The sequence below is a fragment of the Narcine bancroftii genome, chromosome 1 (genome assembly GCF_036971445.1).
Source record: "Narcine bancroftii isolate sNarBan1 chromosome 1, sNarBan1.hap1, whole genome shotgun sequence".
Taxonomy (NCBI): domain Eukaryota; kingdom Metazoa; phylum Chordata; class Chondrichthyes; order Torpediniformes; family Narcinidae; genus Narcine; species Narcine bancroftii.
Genome location: NC_091469.1, coordinates 477,189,919 through 477,206,414, shown reverse-complemented (window position 1 = coordinate 477,206,414; position 16,496 = coordinate 477,189,919). Strand labels below are relative to the sequence as shown.

The window sequence follows — 16,496 nt, the reverse complement described above, 5'->3', positions numbered from 1 at the left end:
TGAAAGGGACCTTCGTATGGGTTCTGCAGTGGTGAACGGTGGGGTCCTCTGAGTACAAACACGTACTCACAGTCCTTGAGTTCTTTGGGGATGTTGGACTTGGCTTGTTTGTGTCTGGAGGGTGGGATCAGAGGCAGGTTACCGATCTTTTTGCACAGCCTGTCCAGGAAGGTGGTTGTCTCCTCCTGCTGTCCTCTGGCCTGGGGAACGAAATCCCCGGGAACCATGAGGGGGACTCCATAAACGAGTTCAGCGGAGGATGCGTGGAGGACTTCTTTCGGCGCCGTTTGCATGCCCAGTAGTGCCCATGGTAGCTCCTCCACCCAGTTGGGGCCCTTGAGTCTGGTCATAAGGGTGGTCTTAATGTGCGTGTGGAAACGCTCCACCATGCTGTTGGCTTGCGGGTGGTATGCTGTCAATGGTGTTGCTGAGCGCCCCACGGGTTGGCAATGTCAGTCCACAAACTGGAGGTGAACTGTGCGCCTCGTTCAGAAGTCAAAATCTTGCAATCCAGGACGAGAGGGGTGCTTTGGCAGGATCTGGTGGATGTGTCGGCCAGGGGGATTGCTTCTGGCCACCGGGTGAAGCGGTCAATCACTGTGAACAGGTAGCGGAAACCCTGAGAGACTGGAAAGGGTCCCAGCATGTCCATGTGAATGTGGTCAAACCTACATTCCGTTGGCTCGAAAGGCTGTGGGGAAACCTTGGTATGCTGCTGCACTTTGGCTGTTTGGAACTTGGCCTACCCCCGGAGTCATCTCTGCAATCCATGCCACACGTACTTGCTGGCCACCACCGGACCATAGTCTTGGTGGATGGACAGAGTCCAGGTGCATTGCCGGAACCTAGTGCCCCTCAGTGAGATGGTCTGGTAGGTCTCGGTGTGGAAGAGTCGTTTACCCTTAAAGTCCACTAGGAGGTTGTGGGTTCGCAGGAAATATGCTCCGAGGAGTGGTTGGCCAGCGTGAACTCCCATGAGAAGTGACTGCCCCCAAACTGCAGCTCGGCCCTACGAGTGCCATAGGTCCGTATTCTGCTGTTGTTGGCAGCCCTCAACGTGGATCCCGCTAGCCTGCGCCTAGTGTCCAACCCTGTCAGGGGTATCACGCTGACCTCTGCTCCTGTATCCACCAGGAAGCGTCTGACGGACAAGTAGTCCCAGATGTACAGGAGGCTCTCTTGGTGGCCAGCCGTTGTGGCCATCAGCGACGTCTGGCCTTGTCGTTTCCCTGGAATTTGCAGGGGGACTGGCATCGGAGGGCCTCGGTGCCCTATCTCCGGTGGTAGAAGCACCATCTGTCGCTGGACTCGCTCCTGCCTCTTGTTGCTGTTCTTTGCTTGGGACTGCTCAGGACTGATTGCAGGACTTCTTTACGAGCCCCACGGTAGCCAAGCACTTCTGTTTCTGTTTCCACAGAATGTCTGCCCTTGCTGCAACTTTCTGGGGGTCGGTGAAATCCGCATCCGCCAGGAGCAATTGGATGTCTTCAGGCATCTGTTCCAGGAACGCCTGCTCGAACATGATGCCAGGCTGCACATCTCCCAGAAGGGCCAGCATCTCTTTGATGAGTCCCGTTGGGGATCTGTCTTCAAGCCCATCCAGGTGGAGCAAACGTGCTCCTTGGACTCACCGTGTGAGTCCAAACGTCTTGGTTAATAGCTGTTTGAAGGCAGTGTAAGTGCCTTCCGATGGTGGCCTGTGGATAAAGTTGGCCACTCTGTCTGCAATCTGTGGATCCAAGCGCTGACCACATGGTAGTACTGGGTGGTCTCTGCTGTGATGCCCTGGATCTGGACCTGAGCCTCCGCCTGGTCAAACCACTTGCCGATCGAACTGTCCAGAAGGTCGGGAACTTCAGGCCGACTGCTGCTTCGTTCTCCATCGCTAGGTTTAGATTCCTTCTAAACCATTGGGGTCACCAATTGTAGCCGACCAATACAAAGAAACACATACACACAGTGTGGCAGGTTAAGCTCACTCCTTTATTAGGGCTGGAAAGGCTGCTTTTATACTTTTCAAGTTCCCGCCGTTTTTGCTGATTGACTGAATCATCTATATGAATAACAACAGCGGGCGGGAACATCCATGCATACGAATGCCCTTCTTCCCCAGCCTGTTTCTGCCGAGTTAGCCGGGCAGCTTTGACCCAACGCCACTTTAGGGCTAGTGGCCTGATGCTGTCCCAGTTTCCACCCCCGCTTGTTCGTTGTCCTGGGAGTCGCTTTAGTGATTTCTGTCCGCGTCTGCTGCCGTGCGATGTGCCGCCCCGATCTCCGCAATTGGGGGTCGCCACAGGTCCATCAGAGGGTTCAATCTCCCATCCATTGAATGCATCTATGTGAGGTGAAGTTAGCCAACATCAAAAAAGACCCCCATCGCCCCGGTCACAACCTCTGGCAATTTCCAGAAGAAGATACAAAAATCCAGTACTTCCAGGTTTAAGAAGTTTCCAACTTCTATTGGCTTTAAACCTCTGTTTGTTACAACTAAGCAGGGATTGCTCCAAAAACACCTTATGCACTATTATGTTTTTTTTTCAAAATTATTGACCTTTTTACATTGTATTTGTTTTCAGAGTAAACTCGAAATCTACAGAGGCTGCTGTCAGGTGCAATACTCAAAAATACTGGAGAAACTCAGCAGGCCATGCATTATTCATAGAAAGCAAAAGGCAGCCAACATTTCAGGCCTGAGCCCTTCATCAGGGATGCCGAAAATCAGGCAGTCTCCCAAGTAAAAAGGAGGGAAAGGTGGGAGGCCACAGGCTAACAGGTAATAGAAGGATTCCGGTGGGAGAGAGAAGAGAAATAAGCAGAAGTAATGGGGAAGAGGGCAGAGAACTAAGAAAGGAATAGAGTTGGGAGTTGGATGAAGGGAAGCAAATGGATGAGAGAAAAGGGAGAGGTTAACAGAAATTGGAGGTCAGTATTGATGCTGTCTGGTTGAAGACTGCCGGGACAGAAAACAAGGTGTTGTTCGACATGGCAGTGTTCAAGGCCATGGACAGACATGTTATTTTAGCAATGGTATGTGGAACTAATGTGGTTGTACACTGGTTGGCCCTTACTGTTGCAGCAGACACAATCAAGTGCGCAACAAAGTGATCGCCTAATCTGCGTCCAGATGTACAGGAGGCCATATCAGGAACACCAAATGATCACGGGTGAAGGATTACTTTGCTTGGAAGGACTGTTTGGGGCACAAAATAGTGGCAAGGGAGGAGGTGCAAGTACACGTATCACATTTCTTGTGATCACAGGGGTCGGGACTGGGGCAGGGATGCAATTGGTGGATAAGTGGACATGGGAGTCGTGGAGGGAGCAATCCTTAAGAAAAGCAGAGAGGCAGAGGCAGGTATATCTAGTGGTGGGATCCTATTGTAGGTGGTGAAAACTGCAGAGAATATGTTGGATGCAGAGACTGAAGGGGAGGTTGGTGACATGTTGGGAATCTGTCTTGTTACATCAATGGACGGGGTGGTGGGTGGAGGGGAAGGGGTCTGGACAGATGTGTGGGAAATAGGGGAAATGCAGGTGAGGGCTGAGTCCAGGGGAAGCCACATTTTCTGAAGAATGAGGACATCTCAAATGTGCTTATATAGAAAGCCTCATCCTGAGAGTAGACACGGTTAAAATGGAAGAATTGAGAGAAAGAAACAGAATCCTTACGGGCAATAAGGGTGGGAAGAGGTGTGGTCAAAATAACCATTGGAGTCAATAGGTTTATAGAAGATTCTGTAAATAGTTTGTCTCCTGAAATGGAGACAGAGAGATCAGGAAAGAGGAGTTACCAGGGATGGACCAAGTGAATTTGAGGTCAAGATAGAAGTTGGGAGCAAAGTTGAATGTAGGAGGCAGCACCAATGTAATTGTCAATGTAACGGAGAAAGATTTGAGGAGATGCTTGAAGCATAAGCATCGGCTGGTCCACACAAACAATTAAAAGACAGGCATAACTGGGAACTGCACAAGCATCCATAACACTTTGGATTTGGAGAAAGTAGCATGAGCCTAAGGAGGGAGGATACAAGTTCTACCTAGACAGTGGAGGATGATGGTGGAAGGGAACTGGTCAGATCTGTTACTATCTTTTTTGTTATCCTTGTAGTTTTTCTTTTAAATTAAGAGTCTGTTCAGTTGCAGCAAGAATTTCAGTGCCTATGTACACTGTACCAAGTTCACGACAATACTAACATTAACATTATCTATCTTGAGTCATGATGGAAGAAAGGTAATCGCTCAGGTTTGAAGGGGTAGCTGAAGGGATTATGTTTCTAAACTTGTAAAGTCTAATGCTGAGGTGTTAATCAATGAGGACTGAAAGGAATATAAATTTCTTCTGGAAGTTAAAGTCAGAAAAAATCTGCAGATGCTAAAAATCTGAAATAAGAACACATATCGACTTGAATAAGGAAGTGGAAGAGTGTGGAAGCATATTTACAAGTGGCACAAAGGTTGGAGGTGTTGTGGATAATAGAGGGTTGTCATAGGCTACAATGGGACATCGCTGGGTGCAAAGATGGGCAGAGAAGTGGCAGACAGAGTTCATTCCACAGAAGTGTGGAGTGATGTACTTTGGAAGATCGAACCTGAAGGCAGTGTACGAAGTTATTGGCAGTATCCTCAACAATATGGAGAAACAGAGAGATCTTGGGGTTTAAGTCCATAGATCCTTCAAGGTTGCTGTGCAAATTGATAGGACAGTTAAGGTTTCAATGCATCTTCTTTTCTTCTCCATGAATACATCCAACCAAGGCCAGTTTATAAATAGTACAGTGTTGAACATAAGTGTCAAACATCTTATAATAAAAGTAGATCATATTTCTTGTACAATGGAAACATTTTTTAGAGAAACAAAAAACATTGATTAATCACTCTCCACAAAATGTCAAACTATCATAAGTCTCAATATATTGCAAATACCACAGGCCAACCGCAGATCTCATTTTATTTTAAACTGAGAGAAACAGCAAGGTAACAGCCCACGCTGCCCAAATATACCTGTGACCAATTAACCTAATAATCTCGTATGTTATTGGAAGGAACTTTTCAAAATTAATCATGATTTAATCATTAAATTAAAATTTTTTAATTTAACTTTTAAAAAATATAGACATAGAGCACGGTAACAGGCCATTTCAGCCTATGAGTCCATACCGCCCAAATTACACCTAATTAACCTACACCCCCGGTACATTTCAAATGGTGGGAGGAAACCAGAGCCCATGGGGAAAAACCCATGTCGATATGGGAAGAATGTACAAATTCGCTACAGACAGCATAGGATTCAGGATTCAAACCCTGGTCCCTATCGCTGGCGCTATAAAGGCATTGCGCTAACCGCTATGCCAACCGTGCCTCCCCTCATAAATAAATGATAAATATCATTTCAACATCATAAATAAAAGTTGAATGACCAATATACTTTTCAAACAGTTGGATAAATATTTAATTTCTTTCTACATTCCACAAATTTGAAAGCACTGATCCAGGAAGGACAATTGAGAACAATTGTGACACACAATGGACTTATCTAGATGTTGATCTGTATTCAATAAAGGGAATTAGACTTTCTGCGAAAAAGTAACAAATCAATTTGTTTTTCATACCTGAAGGTTCAAATAAGGTCTGAACATCAACACCATCAGGAAGGCCAACTTGACTGAGTTCATCCCAAAATCTACATATTTGTTCTTCAGATGGAACTATAGTAGGTGCAGGCTGGGAAGGAGACCTAGTACAAAATGAACACATTTCAGGCAAATAAATATGTTTGGCTCCATTTGTATCAAAACCAATTTTCTGCCTTGGGACTCAGCAACACATTAATGAAACAATTTAGAGTTGAAACGTGGAATCTTGAAGTTTGACATTGTGAACTGTTGACAATGTACCACTGGCCCTAACGTGAAGTGATTAAGTTTTAAAATAACTTACATTGGATACAATTCTTCCATATGTCAGCTAATGTGACAATTATTCAGCCTGTGGACCAAATGCATTGCTTTTGAACATCATAGCACCCTCTTCCTGAACTTGCTCAATCAATAAACTGGAGTGCAACTAATATTTTTAAAAATGTAATGTGTGGTGGAAAGTGTCACCTTCATTTTTTTTCCTCAGGAACTCATTAATTAAGAGTTTTCATAATCAATCTTGGTCAATTCTGTTTTTCTTTCTCATGTCGCATGAAATAAAAGCACAGCAGGGAAAAAAATGATCACGAACTAAAATACCAAAATTACATTTTACACATAGGTCAACTTTATTACCAGTAAATATCATGTTGCGACGGTCATACACAATGAATGATGTACTGTGTGTTTTACTTCGATGGAAATGTTACAGCAATTAAGGCATAATCTATAGTATCTTGCTGTCAACACAGAACCAGATCTTTAAAGCCACAAGCTAATTAATAAGTGAGCACACTTGTCTAATTTAGCTTATTGGTACAAATGGGGCATTTCCACTGCAGCCAAGATTTAGGCTACGTCAAAAGACTATTTCCACCCTCCTGAACAACAAATTATTTTCCAATAGTGCATTGTCTGATGCGATACCTGCTCTAGACTCCAGACTTGAAATATACTAGCAACTCTCTTATCAACATAGTGTGACAGATTAGATATATTTTTGGGAGATGAATTGGGGCAGGTTTTTTAGTGTAAAAAGACTTCAAAACAGATCTCATTTAAAATACTGGAGCTCTACTCAAGCTAGACAGGCTATCTCCAAGAGCCCTTACAAAACCTTTGGAGAGTGCCCAAGAAACTTCACTAATGGATTGTTGTTTTGAGAAGCAACAGATGAAAGAACTCGGAGGAGTAGGCCCGGGGCCGCAGGCTGTCTGGGAGTGCTGTTTGCTGTTCTAAGAGGATCATGTTGGTTTTGCAAGCAGAGGGAGTCAAACAGGCTTTGTGTGTGTGTGTGTGTGTGTGTGTGTGTGTGTGTGTGTGTGTGTGTGTGTGTGAGTGAGAGATATGCAGTGCTAGAGTTCAGTAGCAGCAGCTGAGACTGGAACCTGGCAAGCTTGTGGAAAAACCCCATTTTGAAGATGGGCTGTGAGTGCTTAGTTCAGCCTGGTCAAAGCCCTTGTGGTCCATACAAGAGGAGAAAGCTGGCTGCCTAATGTTTCACTTGAAATAAGGGAGACAAAAAGGAACTCTATGGTGACCTGAAAGAAAGAGATTTTCATCTGGAAAACCCTGATGGGGAAAGTTTCTTCGGCAAGACACTGAAGTGGCTGATTAAACGGAATCAGTTATGGGTGTCCAGCGAACAACAAATCTCTCTCTTCTCTAAAACCAACAAGAACCTTCCTGAGTGGTAGCCATTTACCTTTCAAGCATCAAAGCTTGATAAACTTCATAAATGTTAAATTCTGTGCACGGTGTAAGACTATCCTGCAACCAGTAAACTTGGAGCAATGAGAAGTGAGATTGGACTGTGAATCAAAGAACTTTGCTAAACTTACATACACAAGCGCTTAGAATAAGAACGGGGATAAGTTAGGTTAGTTAAGTGAACAGTGATAAGTTAAAGTGTGATCTTGTTTTCATGTTTAAAGATAATTAAAAGCAACTTTTGTTTAAATAATCATTTGTCTTGGTGAATATTTATTACTGCTGGGTCCTCTGGCCTCGTAACAATAGTTATAGAAAATAGTAAAATTCCCCTTTTATAAAATTAGAATGTATCTTATAAAGCAGAAAATTAAACCTTCAGCTTTATTTGATATGATCTTGGAGTTAATGATATGTTCTCAAAATTAAGTGAGAAAATTTTTCTAAACTTAAAATATAATGATCGTCACAGAATTTTGGTTTTCAACCAAATTCAATTTATTTGTGACTATGGGATATTTTCTGCCCTAGTCTCATTCATCTTACTAGTTCGTTGATATTTATATTAATATCAAAGTTCAGATTTATTGGAGGTGTACAAACATAACATCATGTACAACTCCAAGATTCATTTTCCTGCAGATCAGGCAGAACTTCTAAAGGTAAAGGTTCCATTATTGTCACATTATACTACATTTAGAATGTAACATACATGAAATTCTTTAACTTTTGTCTACAAAAAGACAGAGTTGCCACTTTGTCTAGCACCCTTCACAGAAACCTATAGCACCTGGTGTTCCTAGACGGTGTTCCCTTCAAGTACTGACCAGTCCGGAACCTGCTACATATCAGTAGTGCAAAAATAAAGGTGATATAAAAGAAACATAAACAAAGAAAGAAATGTAAACTGACTGTGCAATACAGAAAATAAATATTAAATCTAATATGTATTTGTGCATGTCTGCTTATTTGCCTCCTCTTCATGCAAATCAATGTGGAGCACTCTAAAAATGTTCAACAAGGTTCAGGAAGGGTAACATTTAATGTTGAATGTCATGACCACATTGAATTTAACCTTTAAGGTCATATAAAGTTCAAGTGTTTTTTGACCAGCTTGCACTGACTTGCATTAGTGTTTATTATACAAGTATTTACTAGCACTGACTTGCATTTCTGTTTACTATAATTGTGGTAACATTTGATGATGAATGTCATGACCACATTGAATTTAACCTTTACAGTCATAAAGTTAAAAAAATTTTTAAAAATTGAACTTGCGCCAGGGTCACCTCAATTAGTTACGTGCTGTGCATCAATGTACATTCAGGATAAAAACAAGTGGCGAAACCCAGTTCAATATGGGCATAGGACCAATCAGTATAAAAGTATCACCTGTTGATGAACTGAAAGCAAAGGTCTTCCCAAACCTTTCTGAAAACTACCAGAATCACAGGTAGTTGTGTAAAAGAACAATATTAGCTCCAAAGAACAATGCTGTCAATGCCATCAACAGCTACTTAGTAATGCTCACTGCTACAAGTCAGTTGACACAGTTCCTAAACAGATTCAAGTGGTCAACTAGAGTTTCTAAATTCACTGGAACTTCCAGGTGTCCCACCACATTGTCTCAATCTAAAAGTAGGAGCGCCAATCATGTTCCTTCGTAACTTGGATCTGTCACACCTGTACAATGGAACAAGACTGGCTGTTACAAAGCGTATGCTGTGTTATTGAGGCAGCAATACTTTCTGGATGTGGCAAGTGAGAAGATGCACTCATTCTGAGAATTCCTATCATTCCCACTGATATGCCCATTTGAATTCAAGAAACTTCAATTTCCCATAGGCCTGAGCATCAACAAATTCTAAGGTCAGAAGCTGAAGGTAGATGTACTGCAAATGGAAGAGCCCTGCTTTTCCTATGGGCAGTTCTATGTTGTATTTCAGATGTTGGAAGCCCGAATAATCTTTATGTAAATGAATGAGATGGAAACACTAAGAGCATTGTCTGTTATGAAGTTATTAGCTGAGAATTGTTTGTCTATTTTTTGTCAGAAGTCAACTTTGATTGAACTGTGTACCGCTGTTCCAAAGAGTATAAATGTTGTGTTTGAAAAAATATATTTATACAAAATTTCCATGAAGTCTTTTTGGATATTTTGTATCAGCCATGTAGTCAACAACTGAGTGTTTTATTTCCCGGCAACAACAGGTATCCTGCTAGTAATAAAATAAAAATGTCCAAAGTAAGAGTCCTGATATTAGACTTTGATTGAGTTTGTTGTTTAGGAGTCTAATGGTGCAGGAGGAGCAACTGTTCCTGATCCTAGTGGTATGGGTCTTGAGGCATCTATACCTCCTTCCAGATGGGAGCAGTGAGAAAAGAGCACGTCGTGAGTGATGTGGATCCTTGATGATTGTTGCTGTTCTCCAACAGCAGCATTCCAAGTAGATTTTCTTGCCTACGATGTACTGGGCTGCGTCCACTATCATTTGCTTTCCACTCAGAGGTATTGGTGCCACCATATCAGGGTGCAGTGGAGCACACATTCCACTATGCATCTGTGGAATTTTGACCATGTTTTCAATGTCATACTAAACCTCTGCAAACTCCTGAGAAAGTAGAGGCACTGATGTACTTTCTTCAGGATGACATCCTTATGTTGTGTCCAGGAAAGGTCCTCCGAGATGGGACTCGCAAGAATTTAAATTTGCTCACCCTCTCCAGCTCTGCTTCCCAATGATCATTGGAATGATCAGGGCTTCCCCCCTAAAGTCCAAAATCAGTTTACTTATAATTTCAGACCTCTGAATTCAGTGACAGAGCCAAAATTTGGGTATTTCTTCACTGAACCAGCACCAGGTTGGTCCTTGAACTGGTATAGCATCGCAATTTCAAAGGAGAGGAATATAAGTTTAGGAGTCTAATGGTGCAATTTCACTTGTCCTAATCAGTTAATTTAAATATATTGGCATTTTTTTAATTGTGTATTTAAAAATAATTTATTAATGTTTAATCATTTTAAATTAACAAGCATTACTTAGATGCCTTTTCTATCAACCATAGGTAATTGGGTAATAAATTATTTTATTAGGCCTTTTCTAGTCCTACTGAGCCATGTGGTTTTTAAAAAAAAATCACCATGAAATAACCTCCCTCCCCAAGTTATTGTTTTCACCTGATTTAAAAAAAATTTTTTTTTACAGTTTGGCCATGATCAATCATAAAACTAAAACATGTATTTTCAACAAAAAAGTTGATATCATTAGATTGGTGCACGCCACATCGCCTCTAACATTGCCATTCTGTGAAAGAATGTATAATTATGACTGAAATATAAAATCATACTGCATGTTTATAATGCAAAAATTATTCTAATTTATTCACATCAACCTTTAATGAATCATTGCAGCTGTGGCACTTAACAAATTTGCAACAAGATAATGAAATTCAAAGCCCCTAAATATTTACTATTAATTAGCAGATCTCCCATGTGCTGCCAGTGGGGACTCAGGTGATTGCTTGTTTTGTAACCAGTCCACTACAAGCCTTGACTAACATTTCAAAGAGTGCACTTCTCAAGGCATCTTAAAATTTTCACTTAATTGTGAATATCTGGAAAGAAGTTTTTAGAAGAATCTTTTGAGAGCTTTAATTGGCATTGTTATTGCACTGGATCAAAGGCTCCATTTTCAAATGGAGTAATATGCAGTTGGAAGCTAAACTTGGGGTTGTCATGGTTGCAAGTGTGGATGAGGAGGAGTACAAGTGCCACCTTATCTCATTGTTTCAGAGGTTTGATGAGTTTCCGCATGGTGATCAATCCCAGTAAATGTGGTTTTGGTGCCGCTGATCTTTTATTTTGGAACAAAGAGTTAGGCAGCATGGTATTTTGCCCGATTAATCGAAAGTGCAACAGATTTGAAAATTTCCTAAACCTGTTACATTGGGACAGTTTTTTTTTAGGCAATATGAGTTTTTATTGCCAAATGCTGCAACATTTTTATTGCCCCTTAATGGGCTACTAAAAGGATCCGATAAGCTCATATCCAAAAGACCATTAACTTTGGGAGATGATGCTGTGTGTGCTTTCAATGATGTGTCAACTGCGCTTGTGAATGCCACGATGCTTGTACATTAAAAGCCCAACACCTTGCTCTCTCTTCCCACAGATGCATCTGTCAGTACTGTGGGAGCACGATTAAACAACGAGTCCATGGGCAATTGGAACCTATGCTTTTTTTTCAGTCAAGCCGTCACCGGCCCAGGCAAAGTATAGTACTCTTGGCCATCTATCTCGCAGTGAAGCATTTCCACTTTTTATTGGAAGGTCGTCCTTTCACCATTTATACAGACCAGCAACCTCTTACGCATACTGCAAGTACAAGGACACATCTCCAGTCCCCCAGAGAGATTCAGCATTTGGACTTCATTCGCAACAGAGGAAAAATTAACACTGTGGTCGATGACGCCCTGTCTGGGAGCAACAATAACGCCTTCCATACAACTACTGCTATCAATTTCACCGCCATAGCACACCGATTCCGATCTCATCCGCAATTGCCGGATCAACTCTGATCTAAATCAGGTGAAAAGTTAGTCTGCAATTTTTCTACAGGAAGGCCTAGGCCTTTTGTGGTGGCGGCTAAGAGGTAGGAGGAGATTATGAGTCTCTTCGCAATCTATCGCATCCTGGTAGAAGAGTATCAAACTAGTTATAGAACGTTTTTATCTGGCCTCATGTTAAATGGAATGTTGGATTATGGGCAAGGATCTACTTGCTGTGTCAACACTCTAAAGTCTCCAGACACACAAAATCCAAGCTGGGGGATTTTGTTGTTCCAGATTCCCATTTCCAGGAACCAAGTGCACCTAGATTGGGCCAGGATGCTTCTGCCACTTCAAGGATATATTTTTCCACTCACTTGTGAAGACCAGACTATCAGGTGGCAGGAGACCATTCCTGTCACTGACATATCTGCGGAGATAGTTGCTAGGGGTTTTGTGAATTGTTGGATTCCACAATTTAACTATTACAACAGATCGAGGGTCTCAGTTTGAGTCAGCGTTGTTTCAAGCTCCCACTAATCTGGGCACTAAAACTATTCACACTATGGCTTACCATCCGTAGGCCAATGACCTTGGTAAGTATTTCCATCAACTATTGAAGGCAACATAATAGCAGGTGGTGATGCATCTATACAGAGCGAATGATTGCCCATGGTTCTCCTTGGAGTGCGTACTGCTGTTAATTTGAGGGATAAATATCATCTTTTGGTAAAAGTATGGAGCCCATATTTAAAAACTCTTGGTATTAAAATTTAATCTCCCAACCTGCTCCGCTGGATGTCTCAGTTTCCGCAGCTAAAGGTTGATTATTATTATTCAATTATATAATGTTTGTATCGATATATTAAACTAATGTCATACGATTTAAAATTGTAAATAAAATATTGAAAAAGTAAACAATTTAAATTACAAAGCACTTGAAATCACATCTGCAGATCACTAGAACACAAGTAGAACAGTGTCACTGTTCTAAGTAAAAGAGGAGGTAGAGAAGAGAGAACTACAAGTAAAAGAGGAGAGAAAAAGTAAAAGAGGAGAGAACTAAGTAAAAGAGGAGGCAGAGAAGAGAACTACAATTCTATTTTCATAATTATCACTGTTTCCTTTCCCATTTTCAGACATCCCACTATCATTCCTGGTCAATCTAATGGAATAATGACCTTGTCAGATTTACTTGTGGTGTGGTGGCTGACCTTAATTGCATCTGTAATGACACTGATTACTACAACTTTCAACAAATAAAGAATACACTCACTTGTTTCCTTATGCACATCATGAAGTCGACTTTCTTTTTATTGTTCACTTGTCACAACGTTGTATTTTTAAATCCCCAAACACCACCCAACTAAATTTCTTTGACTTCCTCATTGGCTCACTGCCATACAGGTGATCCTGACACTTTCTCGCTCTCCTCCTCCTGCATCTGAGATTCATCACCCGGCCCCGATTCTGACGAAGGTAATATGTGACCACAACACATCCACAATGTATCGCTGTTATTCTGGTTGGCCTCAATCATACCATATGAAATCTTGTAGCACTCAGAATTTCAAACAACTCCCAATGCACAAACCCTGACTAATCTCCTAAAATCCACAATTACCACCAGCTTTCCTCTTGCAATTGCACTTCCTTAAATGTACATTCAATTTTAATAACAGCAAGCACCAAGAAATAGACAGGTCAAAAATAAGATTGAATAATAAAACACATTAAGTAATGATCTTCACATCTCACAGCATCTACTCTCTCATGTGCCCTCTGAACCTTGTGCATCAAAGGATCATTTCTTATTTTTAAAACTCCATCGATGGGCCCATCGAGAACAACCATTTCAATAATATGATGCAAGAAATTTTTTACCATTAATTACTGCTCATTTTCCTTTTAGCAGAAGCAAAGTAGAATTTTAGTCCTGCACTATTTCCATCCTTGTAATGGAACTGGATGTAACAATTAAGAAATAATATTTGCCTAAAAGAGGACAACAGATAACAATGAAGTAAACTTGCAGTGGCATTGTTTTCACTCTGCTTCTGGAAGACAGTAGTCAGATACCTTACAAAACTGTTGCAGCATATCTTAGCTACGATGTACAACAGAGCAACGAGTCACAGAACAGCGGATAAGCTCCTGTCAAAGCGGTGACAATGGATACATTCCAGTTCGCCTATCGTAGTAACAGATCTATGGGGGATGCCATCTTACTGGCTCGACACAAACCTCTGGAACATCTGGACAGCAAAGATGCATACATCAGGATGCTTTTTATCGACTACAGTTCGGCATTTAACAAAATCATCCCTCAAAACTGATCAGCAAACTCCACGACCTGTGAGTTAATTCTCCAATTATTGTGCAATTATATCATGGATTTCCACAATCAATGAAGGTTGGTAGAAACTTCTCCTCCACAATCTCCATCAGTACCTCAGGGCTCTGTGTTCTTAATCCCCTTCTCTACTTGCTTTGCAAGTGTAGGGTTCAGTACAACAATAACGCCATCTACAAATTTGCCGATGATGCCATGGTAGTGGGTATATAAAGGAAAGGGATGAGTCAACATACAGGATGGAGATTGAAAACATGGCTGAATGGTGCACCAACAACCTTGCACTCAATATCAACAAAAATAAGGAGCTGATTGTTGACTTCAGGAAAGGAAATCAAGAGATATACAATCTAGTGATCATTGGGGGAAATCAGAGGATCTTTCCTGGACCCAACTGTTATGCTCCCCAGCAGCAATTGGGAGGCACATTAACAGAAAATGTATTAACAACAATAGTAGAATTAACCCGATAAATGTAACACTCGAACACCAGCCTTAAAGGTAACTCTATATAAACAAAGGATTATTATACAGCGTATGTGGGGGGAAAACCCAGACCATTACAGTCCAAGCTGAAATATCCCGAAAAATCACCAAAATTCCCAAAACAAAACCCCCAGGTCAGTCGCATCAAATCTGTCAAGAAGGAAAAGCTCACGGATCTGGTCTCCAGGCTTGGGATTACTTGTTTCCTTGCCCACTGGTCTTTTAGTTTGAAGCTGTATCCAGATGACCGTGGTCCCTATACTTTCAACCATGTCAGGGAACACAAAACTGGCTTGAGTTTCGAATGTGGCAACAAACTTCTTTACTTTCTTCACCTGAGAATTTTTAGTGATCTCCTGGTCACCACGAGGTTCACTCATCCAAAGCCCTCTTTAGGGTTAACAAGTAACCTTCTATAACACAAGTCCTCTCCTTTGGACACCCTGGATGAAGTGGTCCTGCGACTCCTGTCACAAAACTATCCTCCTCTTGAAAGGGGATGGAATAGGTCAGTCTGGGAATCAGAGTTCCCCAAACTGCTGTCAGAACAGTGCTGACACCCATGGACAAAAGTAGCTCAGTCTTCATTTTCCCATTGAATCTACTGGGCGAGCACTCTGACATACAGCTCCAGACGGCAGTGCTAGCACCTGTGAACAAAGTAACTCAGCATGTAGCTTGCTGAAGGTGCCAGGTGACCACGCACAGTCAGACTGTCACACGCAGTCCAATCCACTGACTAACCTCTTCAAAACCAGCTCAACGGGCTTTTTAAACTGGCTAGCGTGTGCCTCCAGCTCTCCTCTTTTTTGGGGGGGTGGGGGGGGGGGAAGAGAGGTTAACAGCAGCAGACTCACTCTCCTGCGAGCCCATGGACTTTCAGCATTTGATTTCCATGCTTTGACAGCTGTCAAAGTTCCCTAGTGGTAGCCCAGCGCTACTACTGCACCTAGCAGCTGTCAAATCCTCCGCTGTAAGTTCAGTCCTGTCCTCAGTCAAAAACAAAATTCTCCAAGGTCCATAATACAACACCCAATGGCATCGTGAAGAAAGCACATCAGCCATTCGACTTGGCAGTGTTCCACAATATCACCTTTTTGGCTTGATTTGGGTAATTTATTAGAACGAATAACTGGAGTAAGATTCCCACAGGATCCAATGCTATTTTTACTGGGACATGTTAGAGGAATTAATCTTAAATTAAAATTGAATATGTATAAAGAAAAATTTGTTGAAATTGCTTTGCAATAGCTAGAAAATGTATTGCTATAACTTGGAAGTCGAATATTGATTTGGGAATGGATAGATGGCATTCAGAAGTTCAGAGATGTATTCCACTTGAGAAAATTACTTACAATTTAAGAGATAAATATCATACTTTTTGTGAAATATGGAACCCATATTTATAAACTGTTGGTAATAAATTTAAATGAATTTCGAACATTCCCTTCCTCCTATTGATCGCTATGAATATGAAAATATATATTCATAGAGACATATTATATATATATATAAAGTAACAGAGTATATAGATATGTTTTTGGGAGATAAATTGGGAAAGATTTGTTAGTGTAGGTCACATAAAAACACTTTAAAACAGATCTTATTTAAAATACTGGAGCTCCGCTAATGCGAGACACGTCGGGGCCTCAAAGCCTTTGCAAAAGCTTTGGAGAGTGCCCAAGAGACTTCACTGATGGATTGTTGTTTACCAAAAGGCAACAGATGAAAGAGCTTGTTGGAGCCGCCTTCTGTCTGGAGGG

The 16,496-nt window shown here is 41.6% G+C and overlaps 1 protein-coding gene across 19 annotated transcripts in view; it reads right to left on the bottom strand.

Moving 5' to 3' along the window:
* The window catches only part of kmt2ca (lysine (K)-specific methyltransferase 2Ca), a 495,715-nt gene that overhangs the window by 269,346 nt on the left and 209,873 nt on the right, over positions 1-16,496 (bottom strand). For all 19 annotated transcript variants that reach the window (XM_069914823.1, XM_069914812.1, XM_069914813.1 and 16 more), the window contains one exon: positions 5,610-5,734. In XM_069914823.1, coding sequence (XP_069770924.1) covers positions 5,610-5,734 — 125 coding nt within the window. The remainder of the gene's footprint in view (positions 1-5,609; positions 5,735-16,496) is intronic.